This window comes from Lampetra fluviatilis, chromosome 42 (assembly GCF_964198595.1).
Source record: "Lampetra fluviatilis chromosome 42, kcLamFluv1.1, whole genome shotgun sequence".
Classification (NCBI taxonomy): Eukaryota; Metazoa; Chordata; class Hyperoartia; order Petromyzontiformes; family Petromyzontidae; genus Lampetra; species Lampetra fluviatilis.
This window is the reverse complement of record NC_136316.1, coordinates 992,576-1,010,742: the sequence shown is the minus strand read 5'-3', so window position 1 is coordinate 1,010,742 and position 18,167 is coordinate 992,576. Positions and strand designations below refer to the sequence as shown.

Below are 18,167 nucleotides of genomic sequence, written 5' to 3'. Positions count from 1 at the left end.
TAAAACTGTTTTACTTCATCAGTACTCGAGAGAGGATGAGGCTGGGTTGTGGTGGTTAGCGTTGGTGGGGCTGGGTGGAGTGATGGCAGTGCACGGCGGTAGCCCAGGCCGCTCTGGAGCGCGTGACCCAGTGGTGACTACCTGTCTGCATGAGCCACTCCGCCAGGAGGTTGACCGTCTGTGCCACCGCCGTGTAGTTCTCCGACAGCAGCTGGATGACGTTCTCCGGGGAGCCGCCTGCTTGGAAATACCTGCCGCCAGCAATGACAAGCAACCCAGGTGCCGCCTCTGCCTACCGTGGCAATGCTGCGTTGTGCACGCGCGCACTGCCCGTGTGTCAATCCACAGCTGCCCGAGGGCCTCCCCATGTCTTACAGCCAGAGGGTTATTTGACCATATTCACCATACTGGCCCATGCAGGTTGGTGAAGGTGTCACACATCAAAGGATTTTTCTGCACTAACCACAAGGCATACAACACCCATTATTGTGCTTGGTGGTCACTCATGAATGCTCATTCCAGGCTCAACTCTACTCAGCTCCAAACGGTAGACAGATCGGGAGGTTTGGTGGGTGATTGTGGCTTAGCAGTTGGACAGGATGAGGTTGCTTTACATGTGCTTTGCTCACATCGTGTCAACATTCTCAAAAGCCCAAATCGTATCTGGAGCACTGGTGAGGAGTGATATCGATTCAGCCTTTGGCACCCCTTCCATTATCCCACATTGACCATCGTGGTGAAGTATGTTTAAACAACCCCCATGAATTACATGTCACAGGGGGGGCCTTCATCTATCAGTGAATGGACTTTGTAATAATGATTGTCTTACAGCCCTTTGTCAATCTCCTGCAGGATGACATGCTAATGCACTTTTAGACCAACATAATCAACAGGACTCAACAGGCTAAGACAATATAGAAGACAGACAATACAGATGGGACAAACTAATTTATGCTCAAATTGTGGTCATGAATCGTGACAACTCATTGAATCTGGGTGGTGGTGGTGTGAATCTGGGTGGTGGTGGGGGTGTTGTGAATCTGTGTGAGGATGGGTGTCTGGATCGCTGAATGCCCACAATGTGGAACATGCGATGAGGAGGCCTCACCGCTTGAGTGTCGTGAAGATGATGGGCTCCATGATGAAGTCCCGACTTGCAAACCTTATCAAGCACTCCCTCTGCGTCTCCTCATCGTCCTCCGCGTACTCCTCCTGTTGCTGTACGTGGACGCACCCCAGGGTTGACAAATCAGCGACTTTATCGTGAGATTTATTTAACTTTTTGGATTTGCCTAGCGACAAAATGCTGTCAAAGCAACTGTGACACATAACAGCAATTTCCACTGCAGGACATGATGCAGATTTTAGAGTGGTTCCAAGTTTGCATTGGGGACCCTGTATTGGCGGACTACTTGGTATATTGTCTTTTGATGTGACCCCAGGTGTGCAGAGTGCGGTGGCGACCTAGCGGGAGGGCATTCGCTGCTTTTTGCAGAGTTTTACGGTACGAATCCTGCAGCTGCCCTGGCTATTACTACTTCGGGTATACCGTGTGCTTCACAGTGAACTTTATACAATCCCCTGATTTTATTTAACAAGAAGTCCAAATTTGCCAAATCTCAACATTATCCGGTATTATCCATAGCAATCATCGCCCCCCTACTAACGGACTAATGCCCCAGGTCGCGCTTGCTAACGAGACTACCCCGAGCTCTTGAGTTCTGTCGAGTAAAACGTGTGCTTGCTAATTATCGAGTGACATTGTGGCTGATATGCAGTGCCGGATTAAGCTAGTGCGAGGCCTGTCGCATGTTATAAAGGAACCCTAAAAAAACAAATAATAAAACGCATAGTAAAGCAATTGTATGTTTTCATTTGCTATACAGCCAGATAATACGACAAATCGCACCCAGTCGTTCATAAAAGTTGAAGGCAGTATAGTACTATAGTAAGAGCAAGTGCAGAATAACTGCACCGGAATTGATAGCTTGAAAGCATTTAGCGCGGGGCCCTTCAAAGTGCGTGGCCCGTAGCATTTGTAGCTACTTTTGCTACGAGGATCATCCGACGCTGCCGGCATGTAATGTTGGCTGTGTTTCGGAAGGTCTGCAGACGTTCTTCTGCTTTGGAGGAGTCAACAACACTGGAGACAGCCAGGGGCAATGCATTTGTATTTCCCTGAGGTTATTTCCTGGACCCGAGCACTTGTCTTGAGCCCCAGTTCTGAAGCTGACCGTGACTGTGGTGGGACGAGCTTTGTCTAGCCCCTTGTGAATCTACTGCTGGATGGAGGCCACGGCGCTTCGTGTCAGTAGTGTGGATTCTTTAACCATAACTTCACGCTGAAGTGAGGGGTTGCTCAAACATAATGCGGAGAAACACGGGACGGCTTCCGACACACAAGCATCACTCGCAATGCGCCGACCCACTGGAATCACACCGCTCCAGCCCCCAACTCAAATCTCGATCGCCATCAAATGTGAAAGTGTCATCGTCTTGCGAGGAGGCGGACGTCAAACAAGCAGCCCGAGCGGGCAGCCCCCGTTCCATCGAGTCCGCTGTGGCGAGGCAAGCCGAAGGAATGCATCGTCATTGCACCGTATTTGTCAGCCTCGTCATGGATGATGGCAGTGGACGTCTAACATTGAGGTGGAGGGGACGAGTGATAGATAATAATTAGTGGATATTGATATCGATAACTAGTGGGTATTGATATAGATAACTAGTGGGTATTGATATAGATAATAATTAGTGGGTATTGATATCGATAATAACGAGTGGGTATTGATATAGATAATAATTAGTGGATATTGATATAGATAATAATTAGTGGGTATCGATATAGATAATAACGAGTGGGTATTGATATAAATGATAACTAGTGGGTATTGATATCGATAATAATTAGTAGGTATTGATATCGATAATAATTAGTAGGTATTGATATCGATAATAACTCGTGGGTATTGATATAGATAATAACTAGTGGGTATTGATATCGATAATAACTAGTGGGTATTGATATAGATGATAACGAGTGGATATTGAGGCGGACCCGAACACGACTCCCAGAGGCTGGAGGAGGAGGCGAGAACGCGCCCACGTTAGCAGGGGCACATGCAGGCGACAAGAGCGGCACATGCGGCAATAGAGAGATGCAGAGGAGCGGTATGTGTGTGTGTGAGAGATACAGAGAGGAGCGGTGTGTGTGTGTGAGATACAGAGATACAAAGGAGCGGTATGTGTGTGTGTGAGATACAGAGAGGAGAGGAGCGGTGTGTGCGTGTGTGAGATACAGAGAGGAGAGGAGCGGTGTGTGTGTGTGTGTGAGAGAGATACAGAGAGGAGAGGAGCGGTGTGTGTGTGAGAGATAGAGAGGAGCGGTGTGTGCGTGTGTGAGATACAGAGAGGAGAGGAGCGGTGTGTGTGTGTGAGAGAGATACAGAGAGGAGCGGTGTGTGTGTGAGAGATACAGAGAGGAGCGGTGTGTGTGTGAGAGATACAGAGAGGAGCGGTGTGTGTGTGTGAGAGAGATACAGAGAGGAGCGGTGTGTGTGTGAGAGATACAGAGAGGAGCGGTGTGTGTGTGAGAGAGAGATACAGAGAGGAGCGGTGTGTGTGTGTGTGAGAGAGATACAGAGAGGAGCGGTGTGTGTGTGTGAGAGAGATACAGAGAGGAGCGGTGTGTGTGTGTGAGAGAGATACAGAGAGGAGCGGTGTGTGTGTGTGAGAGAGATACAGAGAGGAGCGGTGTGTGTGTGTGAGAGAGATACAGAGAGGAGCGGTGTGTGTGTGTGAGAGAGATACAGAGAGGAGCGGTGTGTGTGTGAGAGATACAGAGAGGAGAGGAGCGGTGTGTGTGTGTGAGAGAGATACAGAGAGGAGAGGAGCGGTGTGTGTGTGTGAGAGAGATACAGAGAGGAGAGGAGCGGTGTGTGTGTGAGATACAGAGAGGAGAGGAGCGGTGTGTGTGTGTGTGAAATACAGAGAAGCGGTATACAGTATATGTGTGTGTGTACACACGGCAATGACGATTAAGCAAATAGAGCCGCGCAGAACATAGCGGCGGCAATAGCCAGGGCACGAGAGGGACAGAGACGAGGCGCTAATCGATAAAGCGGACAAACACATCGCTGAGAAATACAACAGACCAAAGCGCTAGAGATGCTAGGCACTAGACACAGCACTAGAGACGACGGCCAATTAAACAGGAGGCACCGCAGATAAAGAAACGTAGAAGCCGCGATTGTTGACCAAGGCCTCATTAGGCCCGGCGCCTCGCCTCGCTACCATCTCATCTTGGTCCTCCCAGTTGGCGCTGCCGCTGCTGCTGCTCGCGCCCCCAAAGTATCCCTCGTCCATCCCGGAGAATCTGAGCTCGCTCCGGCCGAGGGGGCCGCGTCCCTTCCTTCTGCCGCTGCGACTTGGGTCCAAGTTTTTCGGCGCCAACTACGCGAACGCCTCCCGCCACGGGCGATGCGCCGCTTCTCATAGGCCGCGCCGCAGCGGGGCGCCATCTTGGTCAGGGAGCTCGCGGCCATCTTGGTTTGGGTAGAAAGGGAAGCCATCTTTGGTGGGGGGGATCGTGTAGGTCAGGTAGCGCACGGCCATATTGGTTCGGGGACAGAGAATCCATCTTGGTCAGGGAGCGTACGGCCATATTGGTTCGGGTACCGGGTACAGAGAAGCCATTTTGGTCAGGGAGCGTACGGCCATATTGGTTTGGGTACAGAGAAGCCATCTTGGTCAGGGAGCGTGCGGCCATCTTGGTTTGGGTAAAGAGAAGCCATCTTTGGTGAGTGAGCAACATTAATTATTATGCGAGCTCCGGTGGCGACGCGCGTCCGATGGGGAGGGAACTTGTCTCCCCGAGGTTACAAGGACGGGGGGACTCTCGTTAAGGGAGCACGACCCCTTGCAATTCCATTGGGAGTGTCGGCAGACGTCTTCACTCCGGTCACCACCCCCGCTCTCCCTACGCAACATGGCCGCCCACCCAGCGCGTCCCCATTGACGTCCAGACAGAGGCGATGGCCGGGCCGCGTCTGAGGTCGTACGCGTCTCTGCCCGTGTGGGTGGTGGAGGAGCACAACGATGTGAGAGGAGGTGGAGCTGCTTGATCTGTGGGGATATGATTGGTGGTGATGAATGAGCTAGTAGTAATGATCCGGCAGTTGATTGACCATGGCTGGTGGTGCTGGTGATGAACGGTTGTGATGGCGATGTAACTTGGCTACACATTCGAAATGTGTGCACCCGCGACTTCGTCACGCGTTCGAGCGGAGTCCACACACTCGAGACTTTAGTTCCCAGGTGTAGACGTTGCATCTCGAGGGATTTTATTTTCCAGGTGCAAAATTTTCAACCGATAAGTTAAAGAGGCGTTAAAAAAAACCCCTAACGATGAGTGGTGGCCTGGTGGCGATTGTGGTGGTGTGGTGGATGCCCTCCCCTCGTGGCCGACAAGATTTGACGGTGAAGTCGCAGCCGGGAGCGGCGTGGTGCCCTCGGGAGCGCGTTCCCACCTGGGGGGAGATGGAGCCATGAAAATCCGACCGTGCAATCTGCCCAGGTGCTGGGCAGATTGCACGGCTGTCAATCCCGTGTTCTTGTGCAGGGAGATGGAGTTTGCAAGTCCATACAGAGGCGTGATAGCCGTTTCAATGCGGGCAAACACAATTCTGTGTTTCTCCCTCGTGATGGCACTTTGTAGGATGAACGTTGAGATTTGTAAGTGACCAGTCAGGTCTGAATTGGTCTGAGAAGGTAGGCACTGATAAGGGGTTGACAGGTATGGGATTGTTCAGGTTTCAAGTTGATTTTGTTTAACCAGGTGAGAGTTCTGGAACGAGGAGAGTCTCTCCATTGGGACCTTTTAGCCAGTGTCCAAAATTATATTTTAAAAAAGAACAAGAATAGGTTTTACCCTTTCTGGCAATAAAACAGGTGTTAAGATGTTTAAATACCAAATATAAACCTTTTGCAAGGCATCAAGTCTGGATTAACCATACTTGGGGCAAAACATGCTCTGATAATTTATACTCTTAGGTTTTTTCGGTAAAGTCACGTAGGTAAAAAATAAATAATAAAAATAAAATAAATAATAATAATAGAAATAAATAATAAATCACGACGTTTCGGAGGCAACACAAGTCTCCGTCATCAGGTGGGACCGTCAGCTAAATTTACTGTATCAAGTGAGTTATTATTTTATTTATATTATTATTTATACAATTTTTTATTATTTACTTATATTTTTTACCTACGTGACTTTACCGAAAAAACCTAAGAGTATGAATCCTTGCAGTCACGAAAGCTTCAAATCTCGAATCTGATAATGTACTTGCATTATCTTTGAAACTGATTGGCCTAGGCCTTTGCAAGGTAAGGTAATTTACCCTTTTTACCGGATAAATGTAAGCTCGGAGAGAGCTCAGAAAGAGTTATCGCTACATGGAGGTGGAATAGGATGGTAAGCCGCCATTTACTAATACAGCTAACGGTGAAAGACCAAAAGAATATGATTCTATGCGATGTTTGTATTATTTCTAGAAAGGGTCAAACCTGTTCTTACTTTTCATCATGTCGGAGAGTTTCATTAGCAAGGGTGACCTGGGGCGCTAGTCCGCTGCCACGGCGCGCTGTGTGTGTGATACCCATTGAGTAATTTGCAGTTTCATTTTATAATAGGTGCCGGACGTCAGTTACACAATGGCCTACTCGTGCGAATGACGGGGATTTTAAAGCCCACCACTCATGAAGACGGCGCATAATATTGTGATATTATAATTACACCCACGGCAACCAGGGCGGCCGCTGGATTTGAGCCGTGAACCCCCGCTATGCCACATCAACACCCAACATCGCAGGATCGTTGGACATGGCGACGGGTCTGATGACGGGCATCAGGACATGCTCCTCTGCCCATGCGCTGATGGCCCGTGTCCCTCTTGTGTCTAATACGTGTCTCCTCGTGTCTCCTCGTGTCCTGTGCTCAGGTCCTGCCTCACATATACCGGGCCATGGGCTCCCGGCACCTGCCCATGGAGGGCCTCACCCTGCTGCATGTGGACGCACACCCCGACCTGCTGCTGCCCGTGTCCCTCCCTGCACGCACCGTCCATGACCCCCACACGCTGTTCAGGTGCGAGGCTTCGGGCACTGCGGCTGAATAGTAAATGTAAAAGCTACGAGGTGCCTGGCACTGCCGGATTTTGGGCCAGGAGTAGGGTGCGGGTCAGTGGGGGGTGAGATGTTTATTTTTTCTATAACACAAATATTTGTACTTGGAGAATCCCTTGAGACGGAACAACTCGTTTGCAAATGTGTCCTAGGTCTCAAGTAACACGTAGAAAGGGGCTTGTACTAGTGGCTGCTTATTTAGGGTCCGTGAGATGGCTACTACATCTTTTTATATACATGTGTAAAAATAATCACGCGTGGTCTTCCTTGGTGCACTCGTTATTTTAGCCTCATCATAGTCACTCTTAGTTCTTTAGTGGGAACCAGTCTTAGTTGATGATTTTCATCCATTGTTGATGAGTACAAAGTATAGAACTTTGTTCAGTAAATCTTTCGCTAATTTTATTTACAACATTAATGCCGATCGCTACACCACGTCCCTCCCGCATGTTCCCCCCTGGCACAGCGAGCTGAGCATCGAGAACTGGGTGCTGCCGGCGGTGTTTGCGGGCCATGTGGCGCGCGTCGTGTGGGTGAGGCCACCCTGGGCTCGCACGATGCGTGAAGGCCGACACAACTTCTGCGTCGGGAGGGACCCGGACAGCGGCACCATCAGGCAAGGCCTCTCGCAGTCGCGTCGCGTGTTTGTTTTCGTCAGCATCTGGAGGTCATTAAAAACCTTTCGCGATGCCTCTGGCAGATTTATTCCAGTTCTCATGGTGCAGGAATTCGTGTTTCACTGTTTCCAGTTTTTCACATGATTCCATAAAGTTTAGGGTGACCTCGAACTTATTTTCCTTCATATTTTCTTTTTCAACATCTCCTGGCTGTCTCCACCTCTTCTCTAAAGTGCCTTAGAATCTTTAGAATTACAGCACTATATATATATGATTATTATGCACAAAATACTCAACAGCAGTCGTTGCAATGTATACAGTCTCCACGTGTAACTGTATCTTAAAACACTTTGTATGAATGGACTGCATTAGTGAGTGGAGGAAGGTAGGGGGGGCGCACGGAAGAGGAGTGAGAGGAACGCCATGGCACAGCCCAGGAGCAATGAGCACAAGCCCAGGGGACAAAGTAACTAGGACCCAATGAGTCTCATGGTCGTTTGAGGGGGCCAGGGCCCATTGCCAGTTATTCATGTGGCCCAAGTAATTCCATCAGTCGTCATGATGTGATTGAAGACTTCAATATGTTTGTTTAGTTTGTAGCCTAAATGTAACAGCATCGTATTTGCGTACGAATTGCATAAATCGTGTTCCGGCAGGGTGAGTAGCACTGAGAGCTACTTCCTGAGCGACGCTCTCTACCTGCCGGAGGGCCGGCTGGAGGACGCTAAGCCGGTGGCGCTGGAGGTGGTCACCCTCCCGCTGAATGCCGACGATGCTGGTGCCAGCACCGATGTCCCGGCTGGCAGGAAGCGGCGACTTGAGCTGGAGGAGACAGAGTCAGCAGCACCCCTCAAGGCGGCGCACGTGGAGCCTGGGGTGGCGCAAGGTCAGGCCGCATCATCCGTCAATTATCCGGAGTCTCGCTCACGGCGAGAGGAGGCGAGCGGGGCACATGTGAAGGCAGGACCATCAGCTGACAGAACATCACCTGGTCATCAGACATCAACTGACAAAACATCACACAGGCAGGAAAGGAAACCTGAGCAACCAACATCAACCAAACGGTTAACATCACCTGGGCAGCAAATGTCACGTGACAAACCATCACAGAAACAGCAAGCAACACCTGGACGACAATCAGAACCTGGCCAAACGACATCGCCTGAACAGGAAGCGTCACATGAGCCTGCAACATCACCTGCACAGGAAATATCACCAGTTGAACTAAGAAAATCACCAAAGCCAGAAACATCCACTGCAGAGAAAGACCCATCACCCACTGAAGAGACGTCACCCGCAGATCGACATTTGTTGCCCGAGGGGGCCCCAGCAGGGCCAACGAGAGGGCCCGTTCCACCGGGGGTGACCGCCGCAGTGAACGGCCCCCGTGGCCAGGAGTCGTGCGATGTGGATGGCGCGGGGCACCGGTGGCGCGGGGGTGTGCGCGCCGTGGCTTTGAGGCTGCTGGAGGCGTGCCCCGGCGACGGCGCCACCCTAATCCTCGACATCGACCTCGACTTCTTCTCCGTGAAGAATCCGTTCCGCGACATATATTCGCAGGTGCGCGCTCGTCTCACCAGGCATCGCCGACGGCCTGTGGCAGGCAGCCCAGCTCGGCTACTTTCATCGGTTCAGTAAAGGCTAAGAGACGCAGTGCGCCCCAGAAATAACGTGCGTAGATTTGCAGTCATCTTCGCATTTAAACTTCGCTTGTTTACATGCCTCAGCAACTCAAAGCGCCTTACGTCGTATATCATGTCCAGGAGGACACGATGGCAGCTGGTCCTTGTGCGGCACAAGATGATTCAGCACCGGCCGTTAAATGGGCATTAGTCTGCCAGTGGGAGGCATTATCTGAAATCACATTTAATTTGTGGGTACATTTTCAAACTTTCCAAATTTGACCATGATGCCGGAATACAATGGCCGACTCATGTCGAATTATGTCACGAGCTCATTAACGTCTGATGTGAAGCAGATTGTGTGTACGGTATGTTACGGTTAGTACGCCAGCGGTATTAAACAAGGCGACCTGCCAGATTCGAACCATGAACTTCTGCAAATAAGCGGCGAACACGCGATTGCCAGGCCCACGTCACCAATTATACCGTGTTTTATTTTTAGGTCAATATCAAGATGTCATGACGGCTAAAGCGGTTGATGCCACCACACCTTGCTAACGCTTTCTATCATCTGCCAGATCCCACAGCTGCTGCTGTACTCAAATATATATTTTTTTTTATCCCAGAAAAGTTATGCACCAGAGAGTTGTTCAGTGTAGTACTGTGCAGTTTTCGAAATTGGATTGTGACTTTCGGTAGATTGTCATGTTCTTTTCTTACCTTTTCATGGTGCTTTTTAATTATTTTTATGACGCAAAAACGCATTCTAAATTTATCTTGGTGAATATAGCAGGCTTTTGTCCATAATACGTTTATGCTGGGGCACACCACCCCTGAATTAACACGATATTTTGAGGACACGGTGTACACTAGCAGAGTATTTTTTTTGGGAAATCATTGCCAACGCTCGCATTTAACCATGAGCCGCTATAGCAGCTCAGTACGGTATTGGCAAAATGACGGAGTTCAGTGAATACGGAGTTTGTTGAAAATTGTGTTCAGTGAAAAACAATTGGCCTACATGGAACACAACATCGCGTATTGTCACCTGTGGTCTGATTGGAAGTTTTCATCCCCAGTTGCCTGCTAGCTGAAAAAGCAATGAGATTTTGACAGATTTGGGCAACTAAAGTGTTCTATTACGATACAAAATGGTGCAGCAACGCTTGTCCTACAGTTGACCGAGTGCATCGTGACTTTTGCAGTTGTGCTTCTGGGAGCCTCGTATATTGGCACGGCTTCAACGAGGAGAGTGTTCCGTGCTTTTCTTAGATGTTGTGCTGATTATTGCGTCCATTATCCACTCTAATCTCAGCGTGTATCATCTTCTTGTTTTATATTCAACTTTTGTTCTCCGTATGTCCTATCGTTGTCATGTCACGAGGCAGTGTTCACTCGGAACTCTCGCAGGGCAGTGCGTCGCCCCCGTGTTGGACGGCGGAATGCGAAAAGAGATATCAGAACTCATTCTGTGAGTCCTTCAAGTGACATTTTATTAATGCACCGTGCCGTAGAGATGTCCGTTACATCGCAAGGAAACTGAAACGTAAGTTTTTAATTCTAAGAACTCAGACGTTTTGGCACATTAAATGAAACGCCGAATCGTTTGACCCAAAATCGCAGCGGTACAGGCTTAATGTCTCCTTAATGCGACGACGCATCTTTAATCCACTCGCCGACGCCCAAAGCGACGGCAGGAAGAGCTGAAGTGAGGCCACGAGGTGGCGCTACGTCACGGTTCCCACGTGCAGTAATTATAATCCCGTGTATGGACCCCAGGAAACATCTAGAGGTCACAGGACTCTCTCAGAAGGATCCTGCTTTGGGACGATGTTGGGCCAATCCCGTGATGGAGTATTTGGCGCCATGTGAGAGGAAACTATTACCCACCCAGAGAAAACCCACCACTCATACAGGGGGATATCGCTCGATGCTCTGCTCGCCATGCATTGCCCCTCACCCCCCCGTGTTCCCATCTCCTCGCCTCATCGTTTCACCTTCACGCGAACACAGGTACAGCAAGTGACGGTCCTGCTGGCATCTGTCCACTGCAATGAGCGGAGCTTTGGAACTTGCAGAAAAATACAAGAATTGGAATTTTAGAACTCCATTATCATATACACGTTAATCCTTTTGTCACTCAACTGCTGGATGGGGGCTTCCCCACGTCTGTGCACTGGTCAGTGTAGGTTGGTGAAGGCGGTGTGAGCAGAGATGCGAGGTCTCAGAAGTACAGCAAAACGGATTTTGCCCGGGTCTTTGCCGCCGTGCGTTTTGCACCGTAACTCACGATCGCGTTTGTCGACAGGCGGAGCTGGCACTGCTACACGACCTCTACGCGTTTTCCCGGCCAGACACGGACACGGAGGAGGTGACGGCATTGCTGTGTTGAGCTGCGTTTGTCGCGGAGGGGTTTTACCTGGGCTGGACAGTGCTCCTATAGCCTGATAACGTGCTTACCCACACGCATGTGTACTCCTGGATTTAACTAGACGCGCGAAATAACGCATTGTCTCTTTCGCACAGGTGGTCTGAGCTGCATAAAGTCATTTAGGGTAAAATAAATAGAAATGTAACAAATGTAGGTTTAACAATAATTTAGAAATCCCTCATTAATTAAGCAAAAAAAACAGATTGCATAAAAAAGTGTATATGAATATACATCATTCTGATGCTGGATGAGGGTCTTCCCACGTCATGTGGGTTGTTTGTTCATACTTCACCACGCCGGTCAGTGTGTGTTGGTGTGGGTGGGGAGACGTGGGAGCATGGGGCTCATGGAAGTACGTACAAATGGGATTTTTAGGCATTGCCCTCTGCTGAAATCATAGCCCAGCAGCAGGACCATTGCATTGCTTTTGAGGTGCAGCCCTTGGTGACCTGTGTGCTGCATTGTGGTGGTTGTGAGTCCAATGATGGCGTGCGTGTGTGATTGTAGTGGTGAATAAAGTTGTGGTTGTGATGAATGTGTGGATGTGATGATTGTGTAGTGGGGTGGTTGAATTGTTTGCCGTAAAATTTTTACTTAACTTTTGTTACTGCAGGAATTCATATTCTTTGGTTCTTTCGGTAAAGTCACATAGAAAAATAATAATAGTAAATGAAATATAAACTACGACGTTTGGATCACAACACAAGCATCTTCTGAAGATGATCGCTTGTGTTGTGATCGAAACGTCTACGTTCTGTCTACGTGACTTTACCGAAAGAACCAAAGAATATGATTGCCGTAGTTTTGACGATGGTGGTGGCTTACATATGGTTGTGTTGGTGGTGGTTGTGGCGGTTGTTGCTGTGCAGGCTCTGGTGAGTGCCGTGAGACGGCGTCAGCAGCACCTGGAGGAGCTGGAGCTGACGTTTGTGGAGCTGAGCCGAGACGATGGCCCCCAGAGCCTGGAGGTGCTCGACAGCGACCCACGGTGATGCCCCACGACCGCACTCACCACACACGCCGCAGGCTGAGTGTCGAGACGCCTCGACCAAACCGCACCAGCGCACCCATCAAGACCATATTGTACCACCCACACACGCACCACCGCACCCATTGCACCACTTGCGACTTATCACGGCCGTCACAATCAAACCGCACAATCGCCACCGTGCTAATAAAACTGTGCGTGTGCCGCCATGCCATTCGCCACCAAACCGCACTCACCCCACGCCCCCACCGCCAAACAGGTTACACGACGTGCACTCGTGCTGCATCGTGCCCCCGATCGTCTCCAAAATACATATTAAAATCTAAATGTAAATGAAGGTGCTGTTCGTGCAGATGGGAGGTTACCGAAGAGTGACCTTGGAAACCAGCTCCGTGAAGCCACCCTCGGTGCCTGTTGGCAGACGCACGGTAATGTCATAATCGGAACCAGAATATTTATTTATACTGGAGGAGGAATCAATGAGCTAGAAAGCTTTTTTTCACAGATGTCCAGTAGGGACGGGCAAGAACGTCACAACAGCAAACCGTACAAAAAACACGATTGTAGTGCAAAGTCCAAGAAAGGTAAATAAATCACCCAAACACATACAAATGAAACTAAACCAACCCCATCCTACCAGACAAAGCCTGCCGCGGTATGAACTTGTTTTTCAAAAGCGACCCGGCCATCAATAATAGAACTCAACGAAGTGGCTTATCATTTGGAAATTTATAGCAGCAAACTAATCAAAATAGTCAGGAATGTAATTGTCTTGTCACCACGTGACGATGATAACGTGACTATAATAAAATTGGTACAAAGAGAGGAAATGATGGACTGACGTGGTAGGGGCCGTGCGTTCGTACGAGAGGTTTCTTGTGCGCGTAGATAGTGGCACAGTTCTTTCCCTCCGCGTTCTTCTGTCTTCCGCTGCTCTTCCAAGAATCATCCCTCGATCACCTCTCACTACCACAAATAACAAATAGAAACCACTCCACGTGAATCAATAACAGTGTCACTGCAGAAAATAATAGGGGCTCTTGTGGGCACTGGCTGCCCCCAGATTATAAGGGTCGTTGCTCAAAATGTCAGCCCGTTTCCAAGGCGGTGTTCATGACGACTGTGATGTGATGAGTTTTTATATATTTGTGTTCAGCCACGGAACAATTTGATGTATTTTTTTATTCTTATCTGGATTTTATTTCAGAGGCTAGGTACCTATTCCACATTGCACTTTAATGAGCTCTTTGAATGACGTTTCCTGAACAGACAAAATGAAAAGGAACTCTTATTCTGTTTATATGTAAGGTTTGAATTATATAAAAAGGATTACTGGCAGGCGTTCAGGTGTTTAAACACCAACTAGACAACTATTTCAAGACATCTAGTTTGCATTAACCACGCATACTTATGGGGAAAAAATGCAAACGAATGTGTTTCGATATTGTACGCACTCTTTGAAAGTGATTGGCCTACAACAGCGACATACTCTTTCATAGCGCGGTCTCACCAATGCGAGATCAAAGTCTGCCAAAAGGTGAAAAGTACGGAGATAATACAAACACCAAAGCATAAAGAGCTCAGGTTAAGCAGTTATATCTGTGCGACACTTTTGCCAGTATCAAGATTTGAATACCAAAAATGGTTTCACCTTTCCTGGCATAAATATCTTGATAGTGGTGAAAGGTCCCCATAGATACGTAAGGTTTGGTTTAACCCACATTTCTGTAATCTGAAGGGAAAGTTTACCCATTGTACCTCACCCTGACAGACTGTGTTTGACGACTGCACTTAAGCGGTGACCTTTCTCCCTCTGTCAGAGACCGTTCCAACACGGTTTTGAAAAGAATCCTGGCTCCACATTGTCCAAGAGAGAATGAGAATGATTGAATATTATTTAAAGTTTAGAAGTTTTATTTAAATTCTTAAGTGTATATTTGTCTTGATTTAAAGCTTTCGTGACTGCAGGGATTCATATTCTTTGTTCTTTCGGTAAAGTCACGTAGAAGGGAAATAATGAAATAAAAAATATATAAAAACAAAAAATATATTTTTTTACTTTATTATTATTATTTCCCTTCTACGTGACTTTACCGAAAGAACCAAGAATATGTATATATGTCATTTATTTTGTAAACTGAGCATTATTAAATACGTGCAATTGTTTGTCCTTAGAGTAACAAGTCTGTGCTCTCCATTTGCCTGGGTGAAAAGTGGTGGCGATCTGTCCTTGCCCAGTCCTGGTCAGCCTGGCTCTAAAACTCATTCAAATAAATTGTCGCCTATGGACAATCTTAGTCTTTGTTTATTGTAAGTCTATCGGCAATGTTAGTCTTTCGGCAATGTTAGTCTATGGGAATTCTAAGTCTGTGGGCATATTAGTCTGTAGGCAATGCAAGTCTGGGGGCAATGTAAATCTATGGTCGATGTAAATCTATGGTTAATGTAAATCGATGGTCAATGTAAATCGATGGCCAATGTTAATCAATGGTCAATGTTAGTCGATGGGTGAAAAGTGGGCATCGTCCTTTCCCAGTCCTGGCCAGCTGGCTCAAAAACTCAACTCACGATTTGTAAATTTGCAATTGCAGGTGGACGTCGCTGGTCAAGCTGGTGACAAGTCTCAAGAGCAGGCTGAAGGAGCGGCCTGACTACGCGATGGTGACGACCCAGTCGTTCTCACCGTGCACGTAGCCGTGGGTGGCAAGCCACAACAGGGCAAAGGGCGGGCTGTGATAAAACTACGCGGGGGGGACGGTCAATGTTGCCCGGATGATTCCGCCGAAAACACGACGGTGTTTCCGTCACGAGCGATGTGGCCACCGGGCAAACATGCCTACGACCAAATCACCCAGCAGGCACCTGATCTCGGAAGCTAAGCAGCTGCTGCTAAGCCTGGATAGTGCTTTGATTCGGTGTTGAAGGTTGTTGCCGTGGAGCTCTATTGTGGGCAGCAAATTCCATTGTTGTAGAATACTGTGCTGAACACGTCCGTGCTTCCTGCTGATATGAACCCGCACTGACTAGCGTGGCGAAGTATGATCAAATAACTCCCACGAACCCACAAGGCGTGGCGGGGAGGCCCTCGTCCAGTAAGCGGGTTTACAAAAGGGCTGTACGCATTTGCGCACAAACGTACACACGTGCGGGAGCAATACATCGTAGTAAAAAACACAGGGAGAATGGGGGATAAGACGTGAACAGAAATAACAACGGAGCAGGGAGACGCTGGAGAGATTTCCCCCAGGCAGCCAACTGGGCGACAGGGCCACCAAGGTCAAATCAAACAATTGGCAGGAAGTGTCCAATGTGCAATTAAGCTACGAGCACACAGCCTGATTCTAAAACCACACAACACAATGGAGTTACACAGCACGACGTCTGGCCACGTCTCAAGACGCTGCGTGGAAACAATGGGTGTGTTCATTTCATTGAGAGAACGAGGCGATCCGTCATGGGCAGAGGAGAAAAGATCTTGAGCATGGACTTGAACAGAGGCACGGATTGCTGGGGGAGGCAGTTCCAAACTATGGGGGCAGCAGAAGGGGATGAGCGACCTCCTGCTGAACGAAGGTCGACTCGGGGCGTCGACAAACAGCCTTGGTTGCTTTATCTGAGAGTTCGTAGGTTAAAGCAGTATAGTTACACGATCTTCTTATCTTACTCTTCTTCGCTCCCTGTGAAGCATAAGGCCTCAACAAGCCCACGCCATGCCAGGTGGTCTTTATCAGCTTTCTCTTATGTTCTTGTTGCAGCTCCATAACAATTCTGGGTTTTCCGGGGTGGGATTGTTAGCCCCACGCCCAACCCCCAACCTGGAGGACCAGGCGTTGTCGTTGTCCATTTCGTCTGTCCTCTACCCTTTGATCAGTCCGGCATGGTTGGACCTCCTGGCAGCCCAAGGCTCTAAGTCAGTGAGGCACACAAGCTTCTCTACCACGACAAGGCGACAACCCACGAGAGAGGGGAGAGATAGGAGAGTTGTGGAGGGGAGTAGCATGAGAGGGGAGAGGGCACACCCTGCCCCCCCCTGCCCCACCCTGCCCCACCCTGCCCCCACCCTGCCCCATCCTGTACCACCCTGTACCACCCTGCCCAACGCTGCCCCACGCTGCCCCACAGTCTTCTGCTTATTGCGGTTTACGCACCCGGTCATGCGACCCCGTTTGCGGCTCCTCCACGTGTGTCGCGTGCGTGCAGGTGCATCAGGCGGGCCTGACGTGCGACGACCAGGAGCTGCCGCATCACGTGAGCTCGCAGCCAGAGCTCAGCGCCCTCCTGCTCGGTCTGAGGGATGCGCTATGCGTGCTGCCTCCCCCCACCATCGTCACCATGGCACGGTCCGCTCGCCTGCTTGCGCCCTCACCCTGTGTGTGTGTGTGTGTTCTTGGGGAGCGGCAGTGTAGTGGTGAGCGCGCTGCGGTACGAACCAGGCAACTCGAGTTCGATTCCTGCTCATGGCCAACGTCAGTGATGTATGTTTGAATCGGTTCTGGGCCTTACCTAAGTCGACAAGCCCTAAATGAGTGGTGTGTGTAAACATCAGCGCTGGAGAGACAAAGGAGGTATGGTGCTGGCCACCCACTCCCACGTGTGCTGTGCCCCAACAATCTGTTAAGGTCTACATGGGGGATCTTTGTCTTGTGGTTCAAGATGGATGAGCACGCACCCCTTTGTGTGTGTGTTGTATTGGTACAGTCCGCATAAATACTGGCCCCATATGTGTGGGGTGATCGTACATTCTGCATTTATCCCGACCGCTTATGTGTCTGCGTGTGTTTCTGTGCATGTGTGGTGTAGTGGTCAGGAAACTGCGAAGAATCCGGCGACACAACATCAGGAGCGAATTATATCTGGACTGGTCCTGGTCCTCCCCCCACATTTGGTCCAAAAATGAGCTCATGTTGCAGTGAGGAAACATCACCAATGGGGAGACAAAAGTGTCTGGGTGTGGTGTTGGCCACCCATCCCTTTGTGTGCCGTGCCGGCCTTTCATAGGTGCTCTCTAACAGCACGTGGCCCCAACAGGCTGTTAAAGGCTATACGGGTGATCTGTCTTCTTTGTGTGTGTGTTGTTGACCCTGTGTATGTTATAGGTCCAGCCTGGACGACTACTGTCCCCCAGACCAGGTGGAGGAGATTCAGGAGCGCGTGCTGGAGATGCTGGAGGATCTGTACGGAGACCTGGAGGTGCACTTGGAGTATTAGAACACGGGGCACACGGTGACAAGCGGAGGGACTTGTGGAGACGCGTTGAGACATTTGCGGAGACTTTGCCCTCCACGCTCGGTTTTGTTTGTTTACAATAAAAAAAGAGCAAATTTTGA

At 49.3% G+C, this 18,167-nt stretch overlaps 2 protein-coding genes across 5 annotated transcripts in view; one reads left to right on the top strand and one right to left on the bottom strand.

Annotated features, from left to right (window-relative positions):
• NELFCD (negative elongation factor complex member C/D) overlaps positions 1-4,511 on the bottom strand; it is a 12,414-nt gene extending 7,903 nt beyond the window's left edge. The window contains exons 1-3 of the mRNA XM_078875948.1: positions 4,291-4,511; positions 1,109-1,218; positions 142-251 (exon numbers count right to left, since the gene is read on the bottom strand). Coding sequence (XP_078732074.1) covers positions 142-251; positions 1,109-1,218; positions 4,291-4,362 — 292 coding nt within the window. The 5' untranslated portion in view covers positions 4,363-4,511. The remainder of the gene's footprint in view (positions 1-141; positions 252-1,108; positions 1,219-4,290) is intronic.
• C42H5orf22 (chromosome 42 C5orf22 homolog) lies at positions 3,057-18,167 on the top strand. Of its 4 annotated transcripts, XM_078875945.1 has the most exons (9): positions 4,695-5,096; positions 6,999-7,144; positions 7,649-7,798; positions 8,456-9,359; positions 11,730-11,792; positions 12,722-12,840; positions 15,432-15,501; positions 17,041-17,180; positions 17,937-18,167. In XM_078875945.1, exons 1-9 carry the CDS (start codon positions 5,031-5,033, stop codon positions 18,046-18,048), a joined length of 1,770 nt encoding a protein of 589 aa, XP_078732071.1. In that variant the 5' UTR covers positions 4,695-5,030; the 3' UTR covers positions 18,049-18,167. The 4 variants fall into 4 exon arrangements, with proteins under 4 accessions (XP_078732070.1, XP_078732069.1, XP_078732071.1 ...); XM_078875944.1 differs by lacking the exon at positions 4,695-5,096 and adding an exon at positions 3,057-3,168 and having other exon boundaries at positions 17,041-18,167; XM_078875943.1 differs by having other exon boundaries at positions 4,693-5,096; positions 17,041-18,167.